General features: G+C 45.9%; 1 protein-coding gene across 6 annotated transcripts in view; it reads left to right on the top strand.

The window, feature by feature from the left end:
* Window positions 1–23,367, top strand: part of Ppip5k1 (diphosphoinositol pentakisphosphate kinase 1) — a 42,432-nt gene that overhangs the window by 4,317 nt on the left and 14,748 nt on the right. The window contains exons 10-26 of one of the 6 annotated variants that reach the window (XM_023711039.1): window positions 320–429; window positions 515–597; window positions 878–1,009; window positions 1,191–1,312; window positions 1,599–1,781; window positions 4,832–4,973; window positions 5,321–5,544; window positions 5,855–5,958; window positions 6,169–6,283; window positions 6,446–6,553; window positions 7,081–7,197; window positions 7,329–7,493; window positions 9,662–9,811; window positions 10,546–10,636; window positions 15,240–15,365; window positions 16,037–16,099; window positions 21,544–21,681. In XM_023711039.1, coding sequence (XP_023566807.1) covers window positions 320–429; window positions 515–597; window positions 878–1,009; window positions 1,191–1,312; window positions 1,599–1,781; window positions 4,832–4,973; window positions 5,321–5,544; window positions 5,855–5,958; window positions 6,169–6,283; window positions 6,446–6,553; window positions 7,081–7,197; window positions 7,329–7,493; window positions 9,662–9,811; window positions 10,546–10,636; window positions 15,240–15,365; window positions 16,037–16,099; window positions 21,544–21,681 — 2,173 coding nt within the window. Of the gene's footprint in view, window positions 1–319; window positions 430–514; window positions 598–877; window positions 1,010–1,190; window positions 1,313–1,598; window positions 1,782–4,831; window positions 4,974–5,320; window positions 5,545–5,854; window positions 5,983–6,168; window positions 6,284–6,445; window positions 6,554–7,080; window positions 7,198–7,328; window positions 7,494–9,661; window positions 9,812–10,545; window positions 10,637–15,239; window positions 15,366–16,036; window positions 16,100–19,960; window positions 20,144–21,543; window positions 21,682–23,367 lie in introns of all 6 variants that reach the window. The other 5 variants (XM_023711063.1, XM_023711044.1, XM_023711033.1 and 2 more) reach the window with 5 other exon arrangements.

The following is a 23,367-nucleotide window of genomic DNA, read 5'->3' on the forward strand; positions in this document are numbered from 1 at the left end:
AGTACGAGTCTGAGCTGTGTAGTGAAATACCAAATACATTAAAAAGGGGCCTGCCCCTTAGCTCAGCTCTTTAAGTGGCTGCTTCAACAAAGCAGTCAGGTTCAGGTTGCTGTGGTTCGATCCCCACAACACAAGCCAGCCAGTCATGCCTTGAAGGCATTTGGAGCAAAAAAAAAAAAACAACACTTCTGCCAAATACATTAAAAAATAATAAATAACATAAAATAATTTTAAAAGGAAGAAGGTAGTAAATGATAAGATGGAAGAGTTATCTGACCAGTCTGTGTCCTCCTGTGTGGACACCTGCTAACTACTCTAGGAGGTTCTGGACATCACAAGGCTGTTGCTGGCTGAACTGGAGAAAGAGCCAAGTGGTGAGATCGAGGAGAAGACTGGGAAGCTAGAGCAGCTGAAGTCCGTGTTGGAGATGTGAGAAAGGGGTAGCCAAGGGGAGCCAATACCAGGGAGAACTGGGGTCCTGGGGCATAAAGGCAAGTGTGGCTTTATCCTGTAGGTATGGCCACTTCTCAGGCATCAACCGCAAAGTGCAGCTGACTTACTACCCTCATGGAGTGAAAGCATCTAATGAGGGGCAAGGTAAAATATAATCTCTTTTTCCTTTTTTCTTTTAACCACTCAGATTTCTTTTTTTTTTTTTTTCTGTCTTGTCTTTTCTGGTACAGGGGATTGAACTCAGGACCTTGCGCTTGCCATGCAGTTGGTTAAACTGCTGAGCTATCTCCCAGGCCTCTAATCTCATTGAATCTGGGGATGGCCTCTGCCTAAAATTACTTTTGTGGCATCAGAAGACATAACATTTAGATATTCTGCCATTTTCCTTAGATGTAAGCCTGTTCACTGCCCCATCTTCCCTCAGATCTGCAGAGGGCAGCTCTAGCCCCTTCCCTGTTGCTGGTACTGAAGTGGGGTGGAGAGCTGACTCCGGATGGCCGTGTTCAGGCTGAGGAGCTGGGACGAGCTTTTCGCTGCATGTACCCTGGAGGGCAGGGTGAGTGTTTAGAGGACTCAGGGACTCCCCGTCGCTGTCCAGGAGCCCATTCATGTTGCTGGATAGAAATACTGTCAGGGCTGGGATAAGATGTTCAGAGGACAAGCTGGGGGAAATAGAGGGGCAGAGGTAGAGGAGAAGAGCATATCCAGCCTCTTCCTGGTCTTTCCCTTTGCCCCAGGTGACTATGCTGGCTTTCCTGGTTGTGGGCTGCTTCGTCTTCATAGCACTTTCCGCCATGACCTCAAGATCTATGCCTCTGACGAGGGCCGTGTCCAGATGACTGCTGCCGCCTTTGCCAAAGTGTGTACCATAGTTTTTCCTCAGTCCTAGCTTTGGTTAGGGGGAGTCACAGAGTCTGGATAACTAGTTGAAAACTGTCAAGGTGTTTGTGTGTTGACTCAGAGAAGTTTCTACTTGTGTCTGACCCTGTCCTCAGCTCCTACTGAGGAACTGAAAAGGGTTGGTGGGAGTAGGCACTTTATCCTATACCCTAACTCTTCAAACCAGCTCCTATGTGACTGGGGCCAGGAAGGCCTCGAAAAACTGTCCAAAAGGGAAACTAATGTGCCTTGGACTTCCCTTCCAGGGTCTTCTGGCTCTAGAAGGGGAGCTGACACCCATTTTGGTACAAATGGTGAAGAGTGCCAACATGAATGGGCTCCTGGACAGCGACGGGGAGTCCCTGAGCAGCTGCCAGCACCGGGTCAAGGCTCGGCTCCATCATATTCTGCAGCAGGATGCACCCTTTGGCCCCGAGGACTATGACCAGGTCAGGCTCTCCCCATCCCTGCTTGTGCTTCCTAGAATTCTAAATAAGGATGTTATGAGGCAATGTTTTAGGAACTTACAGTTACCTCATTTAGTCCTCACAGCATCCCTTGGATAAGTACATGTCCACAATTTCTTTCTTTCTTTTTTTTTTTTTAATGGCGGAACTGGGGATTGAACTCAGGACCTTACGCTTGCCAGGGAAGCGCTTATTCCACTGAGCTATCTCCCTGGCCCCTCACAATTTCAAAAATTAAAAAAACTATAGTTTTGACATTGAGACTTACTTGGAAACTAAACCTAACATGTACCATCATGAGACTAAGCCTTATTTTTCTTACTCGATGTAAATAGTCATACATTTTGCTACAGAAATATAAATGTGTTTGGTTTTGCATAAGCCCCATGAAAGTATCACATGACATAGCTTATACATTGTTTTAACCTCAAAAGTCCAAAAATCTCTCCATTCCCAAATACCTCTGATCCCAAGGTGAATAGAAGAATGTTGTAGTGCTTGTTATGTTAAAAACTGTTAGAAAACTTAGTTGCTAACAATGACCATTTTATTATCTCTTGTAGTCCTGGGCTCAATTAGTCTTTGTCAGAGTCTCTTTTAAACTTGCAGTTAGATGTTGACTGGGGGCCAGGGAGACAGCTCAGTAGAATAAGTGCTTGCCTGGCAAGCGCAGGGTCTTGAGTTCAATCCTTGGTACCACAAAAAAAAAAAAAAAAAGATGTTGACTGGGGCTGGAGCTGTCTGGAGGCTGGACTGGGACTGCAGGCCAGCTGACTAGCTGGCTCCTTCATTGTACTCTGCTTGCATTCTCAAGGCCTGTCAGCTTCACATGTGTTCTTCATGGGGGAGCTGGACTTACTTATTTTTTTTTATTTTTTATTTTTTATTTTTTGCAGAACCGGGGATTGAACTCAGACCCTTGTGCTTGCCAGGCAAGCGCTTATCCTACTGAGCCATCTCCCTGGCCCCCTCAATTTGTGATAGCTTGAGCAGATGCTTTCAGCTTTCTTAAAGCGTAGGCCCAGACTTAGAACAATATAATTTTTTTTTTTTAATTTTATTGGTTAAGCAGTTATAGGAGGCCAGAGATATAGCTCAGCGGCATAAGCAACTGCCCGGCACTTTATCCTATACCCTAACTCCTGGCAAGTGCAAGGTCCTAAATTCAATCCCTGGTACCACAAACAAAAAACAAAAGCTGTTATGGGCCAGCCTAGAGGGAAGAGAGGAAACAAAAGAATTAATGACTACCTTTAATCCATCACAGGGACTATTAGAGCTATACTACTTTTCTCCTGTTTTACTGAGCAGAAACCCTAGGCTATAAAGAATTTAAGCAACTTTCCCAAGATATAGTTAGTGTGAGCCCCATATTCTAACTCCAGAGCTTGGGCTCGAAACCACCACAGAAGATGGAGTCTCACAAACTATGGTCCGTGTGGGTGCTGATAGCCAAAATGCTCTTCCTGTTTCTAGGTACCCAGGCTACCTAGGGTGAACCAGGCAGTCCCACTCCTCATTTCTGATAGGTTGGTTTTAAATGTTATTTTGAGACGGGTCTCACTATGTTGCCCAGGTTGACCTCTGAGTCCTGCCTTCAAGTGATCCCCTGCCTTAGCTTCTTAAGTAGCTGGGACTGCAGGCCTGAGCTGCCATACCTGGCTATTATCTTTTTAAATTGTAGCGTGACTTAGACCATTTTTGGATATACAGTTCACTGGCATTAAGCATATTCATCCTGTTGTGTAATTATTTCTGACAGGTTCCTAAATGAGCTCAGCGGCGGAGCACATTACTCACATTTGCTGTATTTCCCTCTGAGCAGGACTTAAGGGGCAAAATCTTGCTCTCCTGTTTTCTACTTCATTGTTCAGGGTTAAATAAAAAACATCTAGGGTAACTTTCCCTTTCTCCTTTCTCCCTTTTGTTAACAAGAATAAAATGTGTGAGGCTTTGGGTAGAACTAGGCATTTCACCTAATGTCTTTTTCCTTACCCTACCACTACAATTTTCTTTCTCTCTTACCATTTCTTTTTTTTTTTTTCTTTTTTTGAGACAGAGTCTCGCTATGTAGTTCAGGCTGGCCTTGAGCTCACTTTGTAACCCAGGCTGATCTCGAACTTGCAATGATCCTCCTGCCTCTGCCTCCTGAGTGCTAGATTACAGGCACGTGCTACCACTCCCAGCCACCATTCTTTATTAATTGTGACTGTACTCAAAGCATGAGTTGGAACCCAGACTTAGATGATACTTTATTCTGGGTCTATGAAAGATATCTCTAGTATTTAGTCATGAAAATATTTTGCAGAGATTTTGAGGAATTTTGGGTTTAATCTTGATTTTCTAGCATTTTTCATTTGTATTTTAGAGCCCTGAAGAAAAGAACTAAGGTATGTTTTATTTTCTCTGAACTCCAAGATGTTTAAGATTGGCTCCTTTAAAAACAAACAAGGGCCAGCAAGATAGCTCAGTGGACTAAAGCACCTGCTTAGGCAAGCTTAGACGGGTCTCACTATGTTGCCCAGGTTGACCTCTGAGTCAGGGACCGCAGTTGGATCCCCGGCACCACATGCTGCACCAGCCCCACCCCAGGGTGGGCTGAGCCAGCCACTGAGTCTGGAGCATAGTATGCACCAGTAATCCTAGCCCTGAGGAGGCTAAAAACAGGAGGATCACCATGAATCTGACCTGTGTAGTGAGAGCCTGTACTAAATATATAAATTTTTTTAAAAAGGGGGCCGGGGAGATGGCTCAGTAGAATAAGTGCTTGCCTGGTAAGCACAAGGGCCTGAGTTTAATCCCCAGTTCCACAAAAAAAAAAAAAAAAAAAAAAAAAAAATCTTGGCTCCTCTAGTTGACTGTGGTAGAATGGTCATCTGAAAGCCCTAGAACTACTGTGTCCAATAGCCTAAGATACTCATTGCAGTCAGCCAACAAATAGCTCTGCACTGCAGATGGTCTCCTTAGAAGTCACAGGAACCTGGCAACTGGCACCAACCCTGTCTTGCCTTTTTCTCTCTCTGTCCCCACAGTTGGCGCCTACTGGAAGCACTTCCCTGCTTAACTCCATGACTATCATTCAGAATCCTGTGAAAGTCTGTGATCAGGTATTTTCCCTGATTGAAAACCTCACCAGCCAGATCCGGGAGCGGATGCAGGATCCCAAATCTGTAGGTGAGTATAAGTGCTACTGTTTCCTGTTGTTGTCTTTTCGAGACAGAATTTTGCTATAGAGTTTAGACCAGCCTTGAAGTCACTTTGCAGCTCAGGCTAGATTCCGACTCATAATGATCTTCCTTCCTCAGCTTCCCTAGTGCTAAATCGCAGGTGTGCACTACCATGCCTGGCCTGTTTTCCTTTTAAGGTCTTAGTTCTCAATGCATTTCAGAGGCACACCTATGTCTTTTTCTAACTGTCTGAGACAAAGCATCTTACCCTCATGGTTGTACTCAAGTTGTCAGTGGTTTTTTTTTGTTGTTGTTGTAATTGGAGCCCTATCTGAGTTTCTGCCTTTCTCCAAGACCTGCAGCTCTATCATAGTGAGACCCTAGAGCTAATGCTGCAGCGCTGGAGCAAGCTGGAGCGTGACTTTCGGCAGAAAAGTGGGCGCTATGACATCAGTAAGATCCCAGACATCTACGATTGTGTCAAGTACGATGTGCAGCACAATGGGAGCCTGGGCCTCCAGGGCACAGCAGAGCTGCTGCGTCTCTCCAAGGCGCTGGCGGATGTGGTCATTCCTCAGGTGTGTGTCATAAGGGCCTGCAGGTGAGGGTGTGAGGGAGGAGGAAAGGTGGAAGGATGTGATGTGGGAACCAGGGGAGGAAAATTTAGAGAAGGAATTAGTTGAGTTACTACAATTCCCAGAGTCCTCTGTGGCTCTGGCTAAGAACAGGAGGCTAACTGAGGAGAGGCCTGAAGAGAGAAAAGGATGTAAATAGGAAAGAAGCCTCAGGTCCAACGTGCAGACAGGCATGATCTTGGGGCTGGAAGTGTGAGGCAGAAGGAAAGGAAGACTGATCGAGATGTTTTTTTTCTGACCAATGGCCCCTTAGGAGTACGGGATCAGTCGGGAGGAGAAACTGGAAATCGCCGTAGGCTTCTGTCTTCCACTGTTGAGAAAGATACTACTTGACCTGCAGAGAACCCACGAGGATGAGTCTGTCAACAAGCTGCACCCCCTGTGAGGGAGGCCGGGAGGGGCGCTGGCTGGAGGGAGGGCCACTGGGAGCCCTGGGGGCATTAAGGCTGGGAAGGCTTAGGAAACTTAGAAGGAAATGGTCAGGGAGGGAGAAGATGGGAGCAGCCTTTGAGGTGGGAGGAGGGAGTGTGTGGAGTGACGGTGTGTGTGACAGAACTGTCCTCTCAGGTACTCCCGAGGGGTGCTCTCCCCAGGCCGCCACGTTCGAACACGGCTCTATTTTACCAGCGAGAGCCACGTCCACTCCCTACTCAGCGTCTTTCGTTATGGGGGGCTCCTTGATGTAAGGACCCTCCTTCTCCTTTTAGCTTGTGACATCTTTCCCCAGCATTCTTATTCTGCTCTTCCTTTTTTACTTTGCAAGCTTTCACTGTCATCCTTGGTGCCGTGCCTATTTCTGTCTTCCTGTCTGAGGCACTGGCTTAGCTCTTTCTCTGTTTGGTAGGAGACCCAAGACACACAGTGGCAGCGAGCATTGGCCTACCTGAGTGCCATCTCAGAGCTCAACTACATGACCCAGATTGTTATCATGCTTTATGAGGATAATACGCAGGTAAGGACCAAACAGGCAGGCTGAGCAGAAGACCCTCCTTTAAAAAGAAAGCCTTATTAGCCCTAGAGTCTGTATAGTCCAGTTACGTGTGACACCTAGGTACAGAATGACAGAGTGTCCAGGAGGTTCCTGCTGGGACAGGAAGTATGTTGAGCCTGAATATTAATCCCAAGACATAGTTCTGGCATTAAGGAGGAAAATGTCATACATTTCTGAGTCTTTCCCCTTAGATATGGTTGTAATATACCTTTTGCCTCCAGTGCTACAGAGTTGTCTTTTATATGTTGTATTCACTGTATCAAAATAATTGTGGAAGTTGGCTGGTCATGTGGAGAGGAGAATCACAAATGGTGGAATGTGAGGGAGTAAGGATTCTCTACCAGATAGTAGCTAAAAGGATGGGGAAGGACCCTGAACCTCAGCCCTGGCAAGAGGCATCTTCTTGAGTTCCTCTGTTGGCCCTGCCTAAAAGATGGTATCCACCCAGGACTTCTCTCAGCCAGCCCTTTATTGGCTGTGTCCTGTAGGATCCCTTGTCAGAGGAGCGGTTCCATGTGGAGCTGCATTTCAGCCCTGGAGTGAAAGGTGTTGAGGAAGAAGGCAGTGCCCCAACTGGCTGTGGATTCCGTCCAGCATCTTCTGAGGTGGGTCTGAGGCTAGGATTTGAGACTGGTAGGCTTAGGTACCAAGTGGTTGGAACCAGTACAGGGTGGTTGGAGGGCTGAGGAATTTGGGACTGAAAGGGTGGAAGCCACTCATGTCTGTTACTGAACAGAATGAGGAGATGAAAACAGACCAAGGCAGCATGGAGAACCTGTGCCCAGAGAAGGCACCAGATGAGCCGGACCGGGCCCTGCAGACGTCACCCCAGCCACCTGAGGGGCCTGGGCTCCCGAGGAGATCACCCCTCATTCGTAACCGAAAAGCCGGCTCTATGGAGGTAATGGGAGGGCCTTGGGAAAAAGATGAAGGGGTAGAAACACAGTATCCAAGCTCCCTGGGGAGACTCTTGGACCTGAAACAAAGTCCCCAGCCCTTACTGATGTGTTTGGCTTAATCCTTCTCTCAGAACTGGTCCCCAGGAGAACTTTAAGCTGGTTACTACTTCTGGTAGTTGCCAATAAGGCATTCCTGAGAGAGGTATTTTATGAAATAAAATTGAGGGGGAACTCTGAATGAATTTGAAGAGGTAGTTATTTAAAAGGAAATATAAACTGGATGTAGTGGTGCACAGCTGTAATCCCATCACTCTGGAAGGCTGAAGCAGAAGACTCTGAGAGTTCAAGGCCTGCCTGGACTACACAGCAAGATCCTACCTCCCCCATAATACTAATAGTAAAAGAAAAGAAAATATAGTTGAAGCAGCATAAACTCTGTTGACATTCCAGTCTGCTTCTTAGAAACTGTGTGACCTTACATAGAGAGTTGAACTTCTTTAACCCTCACAGTTTTTCATTTATAAAATATGGGTAATATCTACCTTATAGATATTCATTAAACAGTAACCATAGTAACAACACAGTTCATATTAAACTTTTTTCAATTATTTATTTATTTATTTATTTATTTGGTACGGGGTCTCGCTCTGCAGCGTGGACTCGTAGTGATCTTCCTGTCTCAGCCTCCCCAGTGCCGGGATTACAGGCATGTACCACCACACCTGGCATGATGGGGGCCTGGGCTCTCGAGGAGATCACCCCTCCTTTGTAACCAAATGATCTCTTTGGGAGATCACCTTTAGGGTTGCCCAGGCCACCCAGGGTTCTGGGGGCCTGGCCCAGCATGCGGTACTGGGGATTGAACTCAGGTCCTTGTGCTTGCCAGGCAGGTGCTTAGTCCGTCAAGCTATCTCCCCAGCCCCTAACACAGTTAATATTAAAGGCCACTCCATCTCGTTGTTGCTTTGGGTAAAAATTACAACAGAGATGAGTAAATGCCTAGCACTTACTCTCACTGGGGTTTTCTCTACTGTTATTTCAGAAACAGGATCAGTCTGGAGAGCTTTTTCTCTCTTAATGAGGTTTGTCTAAAGAAAGAGACTGTTACTAATCTCACATCATGTCCAGCTGTCTTGGGGTTTCTGTTCTGGTCTTATTCCTGGAAACACTGTTTCTTTCTTTGGCCCAATGATACCTTTTTGATGTCATGACTACCCATCACAGGTAATCTCTGACTTGGATACTGCTCTTGCCCAAGAATTTGCTCAGCTGACTGTGTCATATCCCTGCCTTAGGGGAACTGTTTTTTCCACTTTATGGATATTTAAGAAGGATATATAATTTTCATAGATTCAGCCCAAGTTTTATCATTCAGATTTTGGAGAAAGCTGAGAAGACAAACTATAGTCTCTTTTGTGGACTCATCCTTGACTTTCTGATTATTTTAAGGTGGAACTAACATTGTGAATGCTTAGGATTTTTAGGTGGGATAGGCATTATTTTCTTTCTTCGTTGTGGTTATAATTTGGTGTCCTTCATCCTCTGAGTGCCCCACATGCCCACATGAACCAAATCAAGTGGACAGAGTAACATATCATCTTCTGTTAGTGAGCTGCTTCTTCACATCTAAAAGTCTTCCCCATGCGTCTGGTCTGCTGGTCTCCATGGCATTCTTGTCGGGGATCCCTTGTTTTCTTCTGATTTAAATACAACAGTCACAGGCAAAGAAGAACTCTCTATGATTTCATGAGATCAGTTTCTTTCAGGAAGCTTCCTGTTGTAATTGCATTCCTTCTTTCAGTTTCTAGTGTTGTTTACACTGTGGCTCACCCAGGATGGTCCCTGCCCAGGATTTCCTTCTCAGCCTTGCAAGCAAACCTTCTCTTTGCTCCTTGGTCACATAGCCTTGTAATACTATTTCCTCTCCCTGCTCTATGGGGCATTGGACGCTTTCATCCTTATCACTAGCATCCTTCCTTTCATCCTATCTCATTCTTTTGTCATTTCATGCTTTTGAATGGTATTAGATTGCAAAAACCTTCATAGCATCTGAGCCCTATCTGGTCATCCTCTCCAGCCTTCTACCTAGCTCTGTCCTTTGGGCACTTGGGCTTTGGGAACCTAAGAGTAAAAGGAGCCATGACCGGCTTCCTACCCGGTCTGATTGCAGGTCATGAACATGCAGTGCACGGGGAGCCTGGACCTGATCCCCTTGAGGGGACGGCGCCGCAGGCGGTCAGGAGACCTCCCCCGGCCTTCCCCAGCCATCGGCCTACAGCCCCGGGCTGTGTCCACCACTCACTTGGCGTCCTGCACACAGGTGTCCCTCCCTGCCTCACCGCCCTGTGCTGCCTTCTGTCTTTGCTTTTGGGGATCTAGGGGTGCAGAACACTATCTAGGTGGGATGTGCGCATGTTGAAGATTGAGCAATTGGCCCACCCTTGCAAGTGTTTGAAGAATTCTATTTCGTGTGTCCAGGAGTGCAGCTGTCAGAGGGGAGGGCCTCTTGTTTTTTGTATCTAGCTCAGCCCACCCTGGGGGCAGGGCTGGTGCGGCACGTGGTGCAGGGGATGGAACCACAGTCCCTGCACACTTGCCTAAGCAGGCACTTTGGACCGCTGAGTTATCTCGCTGGCCTGGGCCTCTTGTTTTACAATAAGAAACCTAGTATGGTTGCAGTTACCACAGCCATCACACAGAGAGAAGAGGGGGTAACTGGACTCCTGTGGCTGAGCCATTGTGATTGGCTTTCTGAGTCCAAGGGAGAGACAGATAAGATTGGGGGATGCCATTGTACTGAGAGTAATGGCTTCTTAGGTTTGGTGTGGGAGGACCATGAGGATAGGCCTCTTGGAACTAGAAGTGCCTTCCAGCATACACAGTTTCCATGAACTACACTGTCTGTTCACTTTCAATTTTTCTTCCCCTATAGAAATCCTTTGATTCTTCCAAACTTTGATGCTGCTTGGCTCTGTAGGGGCAAGAATTTAATACTTGGGTTTTACACTTCTGGGTTGAGTAACAAAATGATAACAGAGGGTCTTTTTTGTGCAGGTGCTTTCTGAAACTTCCTCCTCAAGGCCTGGTGGCTACCGACTCTTTTCATCTTCACGGCCACCAGCGGAGATGAAGCAGAGTGGCCTAGGTATGATTTTCTAGTGTCTGTCAGCTGTTGTTGGGAAAGGGTTGTCTGTCTGTTCTTTGAGTTTTATTGTGGGGAATTTTTGTCATGGGAGTCGGGACCATTCAGTCTGCGGAGCTGTCAGGTGGGGTGAGGGAGGATGAAGGGGGCAAAGCCATGGTTAGGTGTGAAGCTGGATCGAAGATGATTGGTTCATCCCTGGAAGGTCCCCTGTGTACCTGCTTAAAGGGCATTTTTGTGGCTCTCCCTCTCATTCCTTATCTGTCCTTCCAGTCCAGCCCAGACGTTAAGGGGCCATGGAGACTCTGAAACTTCAGAGTTATCAGTGACAGAGCTATAAATAGAGGTACCTGTGACCCCGTAACTGTCATATTTCCCACATGGAGGATTGTGCCATGTCTTTCTCTGAAGCCCTCATTTTTCACAACCCTGCTCTGGCCCTCTACCTCCATGCCCTGTCCTCCATCCTGTCCTAATCCTGTAACTTTTTCCTTTCCTTCCGGAAGATTGAGGGCCAAGTCTGAGGCTGGTGTAGTGGCAGAGGCTTTTCTCATGACTTTGAGAGAATGTCTCTTGATTTTTTGATCCCTCAAGAGGGATGGAGAACATCATTCAACCTTTTCTAAGAACACAGACTACAGGAAGGACCAAGCTTCAGAGGGTATTGTATTCTTTGGGAGGGGAGGAGGTCCTTGGGGGGCTGTCTCCAAACACAGTGCCATGTGTTCTAGAACTGGAGGTCAGACACGACTGTGTGGGGTCTGAGCTTGTTCCCTTGGCTCTTCTTTTGTTTTGTCATATTGTTCTCTATATTTAGGTCCTCTTGTTTTTCTGTACCTTTGTCCTTGGCACCTAATTTCTTGACCCAAAAGTGGTCAGCATTTGGACTCCCATGGGGAAGAAAGGTTTTGGTAATTTTCTAGGCTAATTTGATGAAAGTAGGTTGCCTTCTAGATCCTTGAAATAAGGTAGGTGGTTTGGGGCATGAGAAGTAATGATAAATGTGTAGGGCTGTGATCTGCACTTCTCTTTCCAAGGATAGGTTTCAGATAGGCTGAGGAAGTGGATAGTTATACTTGGCCTAGTTAAGTAAAAGTGTAACATGAAGGATAAAACAGAGAGAAATAAAAATAGAAATAAAAAATAAAGAAAAATCAGAGGTGGGTTTGGGGTACACACTTGTAATCCCAGTACTCAGAAGGCTGAGGCAGGACGGTCACTTCAAGTTCAAGCCTAGCTTGGGCTACATAGTGAGTTCAAGGCCAGCCCAAACTATGTAGTGAGACCTTGAAACAAAGCAAACAACAACAACAAAAGAATAAAACAGAAAAAGCAAGGTACAGTGGTGTGTACCTGTACTCTCAGCTACTTGAGAGGCTGAGACAAGAGGATGCTTGAGGCCAGCAATTTGAGAACAGCTTGAGCAGTATAGTGAGATCTTGTTAAGAAAGGGAGAGAGGGGAAGGGGTATAGCTCAGTAGCACCTGCTTGGTAAGCATGAGGTCCTGGGTTTGAGTCCTGCTATCAAAAAAAAAAAAAAAAAAAAGAAAGAAAGAAAGAAAGAAATTAGAAGAGAAAAGAAGAAAGGGAAGGAGGAAGGAAGGACAGAAGGAAGGAAAGAAGAAGAGAAAAGAAAAGAAAGCCGTGATATGGACATAGACCTGGTTGACAGATGGTAGTGGTAAGGTAGAGATCACCCTCTGAGATTATCTAAGGACTGGGCAGAACTGGGCTGGCACAACCACACTAGAAAGTGACTCAGTGCAGGAAGTAGATGTAGGACAAACCCTGGGTGGTCTGGGATGTGGCCAGCTAGTTTTAGCTTCTCTGAAGAGAAGCAAATATATTTATTTTATTTTTTTTGGAGTACAACTGTAACCTTTATTCAACATGAGTCATTAAGATACAGTTTGCCCATGTGCAGAAACACTGTGTATTCAACTCTGAAGAAGGTAGTGATTTTAAGCACAGGAAAACACAAAAGTATCCAAGTGTTTCTATGAGGGAATAGTTTTGTACTTTCTTACATTTCTGGCAGTCAAGTGACTTAGTAAACTGAAATAAGCTACACATCAACTTCAACAGTCTTTACAAGTGATTGTACAGTCTTGGGGTGAAGATACTAATTTTAGAGATGGCATGCTAGGGATATTAAGTCTTAAGTATCTCAACAGAAAACAAAAATGGCTCTTTTTAATAAAGAGAATGCAAAAAATAGTACAAAAATAAAAACATTTAAAAACATACAGAATTTCTGGGCTAGGGAGATAGCTCGGCAGTCTAAGCACCTGCCCAGCAAGAGCAAGGACCTGAGTTCGATCCCCAGTGCCACATGCTGTGCCTGCTAGCCACCGAAACTGGCCATGGTGGCACAGGCCTATAATCCCAGCACTGGGGACGCTGAAACAGGAAGATCACTGCGAGTCCAAGCTGCTAGCGAGACCCTCTGTAAGTTGAACTCTCATGGCTTTTATTTTCACTGAGAATTCGGCATAAATGCAAAAATTTGCCTCTCCCTGATTTCTCCCAGTTCTTTATCCACTCTGCGGGAGCTACCACAGCTGCGGCCGCCATCTTCCCCTCACTAGGAACAGAAGCCCGAAGCAAATCTATTTAGCAGCCCTATTACTCTCTGCAGCCCATTTCCAGAGCCTGTGTGAGCATGACAGGTGATGTTGCTGAGTGGAGAAGTCCTGACCTCAGGGTAGAAATCATTGACAACCTCAGCTTTCTGGCTTATCTGGGACTCTTAGAAACATGGTCCTTTCTTTGAGGAAAAAAGAGGAACTGGCAGCCTCTCATCTATCTCCCCACAAATGTTAAGACATCAGCCAAACCCAGAGTCATGGCTGAGATGGATTTGGAGGTAGAGGGGAATATCCCCAAAGCTTAGGTGTCAGTGTTGACCCCTTCTGACCATGGTGTCCTTGAGAGCTAAAGTAGACTGTGCCATGGAATGCTAGCCCTAGTCTAGATAGATCACACCCTGAGGACAGTGACTGACCTGACTTACTCTCTTCAGAGATTCTTCAAGTTTAATGTACTCCTGATTGGAAAGAGAATTCTCCTCGCTTTCTTTGCACTTGTGTATGGGGGCCTCTGGTTTGGTTCATAGGAGTACAAGACAATAAATTTAAGAGTAGAAGAATATGAGTTTTTGTTGTTTCCTGCTTTCCTTCTCTGAAGAGTGCTCAGTACATACCAGGCATGCGCCGCATGGAGTCATCTACCTTTCGCATGCCTTCCAGTTTGTTGACTTTAGAAATATTGTTGTTTCCTGGTGTGGTGGGTGGTGCACATCTATAGTCTTGGCACTTGGAAGGCTGAGGCAGGAAGATCACTATGAGATCAAAAGGCCATCCTGGGTTAGATAGTGAGCTCAAGGCCAACCTCAACTACATAGTGAGATCCTGTCTTAAAAAATAAAAACAGGGGCTGGGGAGATAGCTCAGTGGAATAAGTGCTTGCCTGGCAAGCACAAGGTCCTGAGCTTGATCCCTGGTACCACAAAAAAATAAATAAAAGAAAAAATAAAAGAAAATGCTGTTTCCCTGGGAGAAAAAAAAAAAAATTCTTTTTCAACTGAAGACAGTTGGTCTCCAAGGTAGGAGATCTAGATTCTAGTTCACCTTACCTCCTTATATAGTCTGAGTTTTTTCTTTTCATTTCTTCATTCCTACTGTGAGAAAGTTGGAGTGGATAGCCTATTAGTCCCTCCCAGCTTTAGAAATTCAGCACGTCTCATGTTTTCATTCTTGGGAAAGGTAAAAAGACCTCACAAGAGGGAATACTTTTTTTTTTTTTTTTTTTTTTCGGAACTGGGGATTGAACTCAGGCCCTTGTGCTTGCCAGGCAAGCGCTTATTCTACTGAGCCATCTTCCCAGTCCCATAGGAGGGAATACTGAATGAAGAGTTTAGAATTGAAGCAGTGATAGCTGAGTGCTGAAAATTCAGTCTGTAGCTTCAATCAGAGTTTTTCCTAGGCCAGACATGGTGGCGCATACCCATAATCTGAGCACTAGGGAGGCTAAGGCAGGAGAATTTGCAAGTTCAAGGCCAGTCTGGACTATAGAGCTAGATCCTGTCAACAAACAAGCAAGCTTTTCCCTTTTAAACCGACAAGGAAGAGCTGGGGATGTAATTTAGCGGCACAAGTGCCTGCCTGGCATGCGCAAGCAAGGTCCTGAGTTTGATTCCAGGTAAAACAACAGCAACAAAACACCTTACAAGGAACTAGATTTCTGCATTTCTCAAATCGCCTATCCAGGATAAAGGACACGGAGTCAACTCTAGGGAGATCTTGAGGGATCTAGCTATTCTTTAGCATTTCTGAGAGCCTCCTGAGGAGCACAGTCTATTTCTTTCAGAAGCTTTGAATCCCTTAATACGACTAACCCTGTAATTGGAGTGGCCTCCTGTCTCTGCCATGAAGAGAATCCCCATTTTGCTTGCCCAGCGTGGCTATGGATGACAGTGAACAGTTCACTGTGTGGAGTGGCCGTGTGGCAGTGGCACTGATTGGCTGTGTGTGTCTCAGTGTTGTCCTGTGTCATGTGGACTTGTGCACAGCTTTGTGTGGCTACTAATGTGCTCCTGGCCTTGCAGGCTCGCAGTGCACAGGGCTGTTCAGCACCACAGTGCTGGGTGGCTCCTCCAGCGCCCCGAATCTTCAGGACTACGCCCGCAGCCATGGCAAAAAGCTATCACCTGCCAGTCTGAAGCACCGAGATGGTATGTGGGTGGGTTTTGGGGGGCAACTCCTCTTTTTACTTGTCTCCTAGCCAGCACACAGCTCCAGAGCCATTTGTGCTTAAGATGGTACTGATAATGGCCTCAATACAGGTTTTTTTCATCAAGACTAGCTGGGCGAGCTGGGACCCTTTGCACCCTTCCATTTGCATCCCTCTCACCATACAAACACTACTTATTTATGCTTATCCCTTCATAATTCCCACATACAGCCTTGCTGCCTCAGTTTGTATGCTTTCCTGGATTCTGGCCTGTAGGGTGAGGATCAAGAGGATGGTCAACAAAAATGCTGTGGAACCTTGACTGAAATCCCGGAAATCAAGTGTAGGGGGAAGTTGATCAGCTCTGGTAGAAAAAAAAACTGATATGGCAGGAGACTGAGAAGAGGGAAGAAAGTGGTGACACAGATTGTATTTACAAATGACCGGCAGGAGGATGCTGTGGTGAGATCAGTGTTTATGGGGCCATACCATGGTAGACATGGCACAGCTTACTAAGAGATTGCACCAAAGGAAAAGCATTCAGAAGCCTGAGGGGCGGGGATGGGAGCAGGTCATTTAATTAATTAAAGAACAGAGTATACTACGGGCAAATTCCAAAGCAGAACGGGGGGACAGGGTGGGTATAATCCCCATGATGTCTTTTCTCCCCAGAGCTCTTGTTTGTCCCGGCCGTAAAACGATTTTCTGTGTCGTTTGCAAAGCATCCGACTAACGGTACGTTTGCTTTTGACTCAACATCATGCCTCCTCACCATTGTCACTTCCAGACACTTAACCACTGAGTTTTGACACTGACTTCGCCTTTCCTTCCACTGTGTTGACACCCTGCTGTCTCTAGATGAGCTCATCACTACGTGTCCTCGCTGGGACCTTTCCCTTACGACAGCCTGAGCCTCGGCTGCAGCCTGGCGACCTCTCCCTGTGGCAGCGCAGGGTCTTACTTCCATAATCACTGTCATGGCCATCACGTCTTTTGTGTCAGCATCACCTCCCTGAACTGATTAAAGCACTGCTTTTCCTATCATGTGACTGCCAGCCCACGCACAGATAGGGTAATGGTTCCTCTTCCTAGAGAATAAATAGGATCGCCTAGATTGGGCCCGTAGCTTCTCTTTTCTTCCCCTACTCCTCAGCATATATAATTTTCATCTTCCTGGTTTTTTCTCCAACTCACTTGGTGGGGCAGATGACTCATTTGTTCCTCTGCCAGAGCAGTGCTGCAGTCCCCACTCCTGCCCCTGCTCAGAAGGAATACAGTGTATTGTTCCCCATCTCCATACTCCTGTCTCCTGCCGTCGTGTGTAATGTGTGTGGCACTTGTGCTCCTACATCTGCTTTATGTTACTACTAACCTAGTGCCTGGGCTTAGGAAGCAGGCCACGTTGCTGTGGGCTAAGAGGTAGGAAGCAGACTAGGAGATAGGAGATAGAGGGGAAGACGTGAAACTTTGAGATTTTTTTCTTCTTGTTTTGGGAATTTTTTTTTTTTTTTTTTTTTTTTGGATTGGGGGATTAAACTGAGGGCTTTGTATGCCAGCCTTGTTCCTTGAGGTTTGTTGTTGTTGTTTGAGACATGGTTATGATATGTAGTTCAGGTTGGCCTTGAACTCACTGTGTAGCCCAGCTGGCTTCCAACTCATGGCAGTCCATCTGCCTCAGCCTCCCAAGTGCTGGGATCACAGCTGTGCGCCACCATGCTTGGCTCCATGAATTTTGAATGTAGTTTCCATGTGGCTCCAGCCTACACATGGCAGATCCATCCCAGAGAAACTGGAAGCAAACAGTGGAGTTGAGTTTTTTGTTGGGGATCGTGAGGGAGATTAGATGTGAACAATATTCTGTTTCAAGAATATTGAGGAACAAGATCTGCCCACACTAATGGGATGAGTTTGCTGATCTTGGAGATCAAAACTGAGGGGGTTATAGAGTTTTTGTAGGGCGTGGCAGGAGAGCCAAGGCCCACTCCCTGTTGAGATTTTACCCTTTGTACCCTTAGTTTTTTTCTCTGCATTGTATCTTGTCCTTGAGGTAAATCTTTTGTTAGATATGGTTCTTCCAAGAGCTAAAACAATCAGAAGGCCTCCTCATGCTGACACCTCTTGCTGCCTCACCAGTGGTGCGTACAAGACTTTAGACCTGCTAGGTCATGCATCCCCACTAGCACTGTTGGAATTTCTCTGAGTTGACAAGCCTAGATTTTTCTCAGTTTAGCAGGCTAAGCCCACAGGCTCCCATTGTGCCGTGGCAGAAGTCCCCATTCAGAGCAACACGTTGCACCAACTCATTCAGCTTCCAGCCTTTCTGGCCTTCGTATGCCATAGTCCTGACATACTTGACTCACAACACCAAGCCAGGGACTTGAGCTTAGGGCCCATAATCTGTTACCAGGAGAGGAGACCCCTGAAATGAGAGTTAAATCATGTATCTCCTAGTTTCTCAGGAGCCGTAGGAAAAGACCCATGTTCATAAGACAGATCCTATATATCTCCAGTTCCCTGAAGTCTTGGTTGGCAGACTCACCAGCTAAAGAAAGCATGAATTAATTTTACTATAAAGAGGAAAGGAAGAAAGACCTGAACAATTCAGGTACAATGCCGGAGAACAAATTCAAGATCTCCAATACTTTGCACACTTCCTCAAGAGTCTTCCAGCCTCCTCTGTTTTCTTTGTGCTTGAGCTTGGAGGCTGATGTGCTTGAGAAGCCAGAATCTGAGGTTTTACATAACAGAAATATGGAGCTAATGTCTCTTTCTGAGGATTACCTAGATTTAAGTTAGCCTTAAGACAGTCTGAGTGCTCTACCCTATGGCCAAGGTCTTGCTTGACTGACCCAGTAATTACAGAGTGGGCACTCTGTCTACAACTGCTTGTGGCAGATTATTCATGGCAGTGGGCCAGCCTGCTGTTTCATCACCACCTTCTCCTTGCATGATGTCTGGCAGGGAAATAGCAGCTGGGAAAAGTGGACCTGGCTTTGGAAAGGAGGCAAGGCAATGCTGTCTCCGTTCTTTGAAGAGCAACCCTCAGCCCATCCTTGCCTCTTTTCTGATGCTTCTATCATGTCCTATGATAATATCCAGCATATAAGTATGACCTGTTAATAAACTGAATGCTGAACTCACCAAAGTAAAGAATAAAGTGGAAAAGAGACTATGGCTTGCCCTCACCTCAAATGCCAGAGTGTACATAATGGATCTGTCAAGCCTGTTATCTTCCAGTGACCTGCACAACTGTGTGCTGTTGGAGGTCAGCGCTCACTGGAATAGCCTGGCTAGAGTTGAATTCCCTCCTGATGTCTAGACTAGGGTCTGAAAATCATATTCTCGTGGATCACCCTGCTCTGGGAGTTCTGAGTAATCATCCCCAGCTGCCTTGCTCCTGCTTCTCTGTACCAGCATCCTGTACTCAGGCTCTTACTTGTCCTCACATCAGGCCTTTAGACTCCATTTCCTTTCTCCCAGCTCTTTCCTGTTGCTCCCCTTATACCTCCTACTGCAGGCCTTCTGTCTTCAGCCTTCTGCAGCTGGTCCCCTGCACCCATAGTTTGCCAAGCAGCCAAAATGATGAGGGACTTAGAATCAAGGCTTTCCACTCACCAGCTGAAAACACTGTGTTTAGACTCCTCAGCAGTGGAAAGACGACATAAAATCATCTCCCTTTGGCTTCTGTAGGGATGTGTCCCCCAAGGTAGATATTTCTGTAGACTTAAAAAAATGTGTTTATTAGAACAAGGGTAAGGTAAAGATGATGAGTCTGTGTTTAATTTTCTACATGCATTAATTTGTTTATATATTTATTTAGAGATAACATCTTGGTATGTAGTTCAGGCTAGCCTTAAATTCACTGTGAAGCCTGGGCTGGCCTTGAATTTCCAGCAATCCTCCTCCCAGCCTCAGCCAAGTGCTAGAATTAGAGGTGTGTACCACTAGGATTACAGGTGTGTACCACCACACCTGGCTTACATGCTGTTTTAAAGGAATCCTAGACTTGGTTTCCGGCACTGTATGCCAACTGCCTGGAACCAGCCCTTTCAGGGGCTGTCTTAGTGTCCTGCTGCAGAGGCCTAACCTGAGCTTTCAGCAGCCCTTTTAGATTTAGACTTATCTCAATACCCAGTACCGTTCTTGGCCCACTTCTCTAAGTGACTTAGAATTGTTTCATCTCTATCCCACCTTGCAAATGCCTTTCTCCAATTAGTTTGTTCAGAATGACCTGATCAGGGCCTGGAGCTCTAGTACAGGTTCTCAGCTACAGAACTGTCAGCTCTTCCCAGTCCAGAGGATGTGAATGCTGCCAGTCCTGACTGAATTATGCTCCAGGAGGAAGGGCAGGGCTTTGATGTGTGATGAACTCTTGTCTACTTCATCCCTCTTTTATTCTTGCCCTGTATTGTCAACATTGTTCTTGCCTGCAAGAAATGCCCCGTGGCCCTGGCCATCTCGCCTTCTTCCTTAGCTCACCTTGGATCTGCGTGGCCCCACTTCCAAGTAATGCTGTGCCAGTCAGTGCCCCCTCATTGTCTCTCCTTCTCTTTCTTTACCCTTGTGCTTCCTACTGTGGCCCCCTGCCCTGTCCAGAGCTGCTGGATGACCAGCACCCTGTGGTCCGGTTGCTGCGTGGTTTTTCCTCTGACTGCCCAGGGTGCCGGCCGGTCTCCTTGGATGCCACACTGGCACATCATCTGCACCAGTGCTCCTACCACCTGCGCCTCTTCCGGAACTGGCTGCACTCAGGCCAGGATGACCCCGAGTGCCTCTACGGTATCCCCTGCTGCAGGCTGGCTGCTGCCACTGTCCTGGCTGGAACCAATTGCTTTGCTTATTGCACTTCTGGCAGGAGAGCCCATCTAGTCCTTCCTCCTGTTCGCTCTAAGGTTATGTGACTTGCATCTAGTTGCTTGAATGGGATCAGGGCCAGGCTGCCTGGTAGCTGTAGCATTGGCTGCTTGCCCTCCTCCTGTTCTTCTTTCTCACCACCCCTAGTGTTAGTGTTAGATATTCTCCAGTTCTAGTCGGTATAAAGTAACCTCTTGTGCTGGAACCTGTTCTTAGCTCTCTAATCCTTTACTACTATGCTCTTCTGGTTGAAACATTTTATGAACCACTCTGAGGAGCTAGAGACTCCTTTACTCTCCTGCCACTGGATTACAGGGGGAAACTGAGGCATAGAAGCCCCAATTAAATTCTTGAGGCAAATAAAGGCCAAAGGTTAGAAGATAATGCGGTAAAATCATTTTGAATTGCAGGTGTTAGTCAATGGTGAGCAGGATGCTAGTTGCTTTAAAGATATATAGAGAAGACACTGGAAAGATTGGGGCCTGAAAACGTGCTTGGGATCATGTTTCTTGACCTTCCAGTGGGAACATTTTTTCCATCAGTAGTCCTGAGAGTAAAGGATATGCTTAGGTTTACCTTTGACCTTGTGAGGACTGGCCATCCTATACTGAAATTACTGAGTCTAGAGCCAAGAATCAGTCTTTTTTCAAGGGGTTTTGCCTCATTTTCCTGATGGAATATAGAGATACTAGCAAGTGGAGCCGAAGAGAAAAATGAAATAACTAAGAAAAGAACTTCCATCCCCACCCTGTTCATGCATGTGATTTTCCTCAGCTGAGCTTCCTGTGTACTGCATGCTCTCAGACTGCATCCCAGTACCCCAGCCTGTTCATGTACACTTGCATGAGTCTCCTCTCTGATTCCAGGCCCTCCTCCTTAATCAGATTTCCTTGTTCATGGTACCTGAAGCCTGCTGCTCCCTCTCAGCTCCATGGCCTCCCTGCTTCATGTTAGACCTATGGTTTCACCCCAGACCTCTGGATCCTTGTTTCATTTCCCAGAGAGTACAAGGGCAGTGTTCGTGCTTACCCTCCTGGGAATCCATTCATTTTTCCATGGGACATTGCAGTTTCTCCATAGAAAGAATGAGAGATGATCTGATTCACCTGGAGGCATTAAAAAGTAGATATTTTAGGAAATCTAAGGGCAAGAAAAATAGCCTTCCCTAGGAGCTCTAATGAGTTTCCTGTCCTAGAAATGTTGGATACCCCGCACTCTAAAAGCCACAGACTGTCCTGATGGCTCTAAGGGACTCTCAGCTTCCTTGGCCAATTAGGGTGTATCTGGCAGTAATAACATGACTTTGCCCATTTCTTTCCCAACAGGATTTGAAGGGTGCTCCATGGTGCCTACCATATACCCCCTGGAAACACTGCATAATGCTCTTTCCTTGCGTCAAGTGAGCGAATTCTTGAGCAGAATCTGCCAGCGCCACACAGAGGTCCATGCACAGGCATCTGCAGGTATGGCAAATGCTCTATTTCTGCCTCCATTTCCCTGATTCCTAGAAGTTGAGGAAGCAATGAATTAGCAGAAAGTAGGGCCGGGGAGATAGCTCAGTAGATTAAGGGCCTGCTTGGCAAGTGCAAGGTCCTGAGTTCAATCCCTGGTATCAAAACAAACAAACAAAAACTAATAGGAGTTTCTGTTTATGGGCTGGTGGTATAGCTCAGCAGCATAAGTGCCTGCCTGGCAAGTGCAAGGTCCTGAGTTCAATCCCTGGTATCAAAACAAACAAACAAAAACTAATAGGAGTTTCTGTTTATGGGCTGGTGGTATAGCTCAGCAGCATAAGTGCCTGCCTGGCAAGTGCAAGGTCCTGAATTCAATCCGCGGTAGCAAAACAAACAAACAAAAATTAAATTAAATTTAAAAAGATAACAACAACAAAAAAACCCAGCAGAAAGTAATAAGTAGTTAGGCACTCCATACAGACACAGAAGTAGGCTTTAAAAGTGTGCAGTCACCTACAAAGGCTGACTGACTCTTGTAGAAATACACTCCTTCCTAACGTAGTTTATGTATTTAATATGAGCCCACTAAAAATACAACCTAATTCTGAAATTCTCATTAAAGAACAAATAAGGGTTGGCAAAGAAAATCCTTAAAAGAAGACCAATGAGAGGATACTAGCCTTACCACATCTGAAACTATTCACTTTATTTTATTTTGTTGTCTTTTTGAGACAGGGTCTCACAATGTAGTTCAGGCTGGCCTTGTGCTCACTTTGTAGCCCAGGCTGACCTCACATAGTGATCTTCCTGACTTAGCCTCCCGAGTGTTGGCATTACAGGCGTGAGTCACTGTGCCTGGCCTTGTTTTTATTTTTTGAGATAAGATTTTTTTTTTTTTTTTTTGTTTTAGTACAGGGTCTACAGGGTCTCACTAGATAGATCGGACTTGTAGTAATCCTCCTGTTTCCAGCCTCCCAAGCACTGGGATTACAGGTGCGTGCTGCCATGCCCAGGCTGTATTGCTATCTCAGTGTGCCCCGGAGGCAAGGTCGGAACAGCAGGCCAGGGGATTGAACTCCCAGCCCCTGCATCTGCCTAAGCAGGTGCTTTAATCCACTGAGCTATTTGGCCAGCCTGAGATAGGACCTGACTGTGCATTTCAGGCTGCCCTTAAATTTACTCTGTAGCACAGGCTGGCCTCAACCTCACAGTGACCTTCCTCCCTCAACCTCCTGAGTGCTGGGATTACAGCCCTGTACCACCATGCCCAGCTTTTCTCTTTTTTTACATTATAAGCTATTCTAATAGAATGTCTATAGTGACAAGAGTATAGTATTGGTTAATGAATAAGCAGAGAAACCAAGAAAGTAAAATTAAACATTTTAAAAGAGGTGAAATTAGCATTTCAAAATAGTGGTAAAAGACATCTTCTTAAAAATTAGAATAAAGCCAGCTATGGTAGTGCAGGCCTGTAATCACAGTTATCTGGGAAGCTGAGGCAGGAAAGTCACAGGTCTAAGGCCAGTGTCTCAAAAAAAAAAAAAAAATTAAATGGACTAGGGATGTAGCTCAGTGATCTCTAACTCAGTACTGGAAAACCAAAAGAAGAGTAGGTGCAATTAAATAGTTATTTGACAAAAAAGAAAATTAAATCTTCACTTCACAATATAAATTCTATATAAATCAGATTCCTTT

Source organism: Octodon degus, unplaced genomic scaffold (genome assembly GCF_000260255.1).
Source record: "Octodon degus isolate 3935 unplaced genomic scaffold, OctDeg1.0 scaffold00002, whole genome shotgun sequence".
In the NCBI taxonomy this organism is placed as follows: Eukaryota; Metazoa; Chordata; class Mammalia; order Rodentia; family Octodontidae; genus Octodon; species Octodon degus.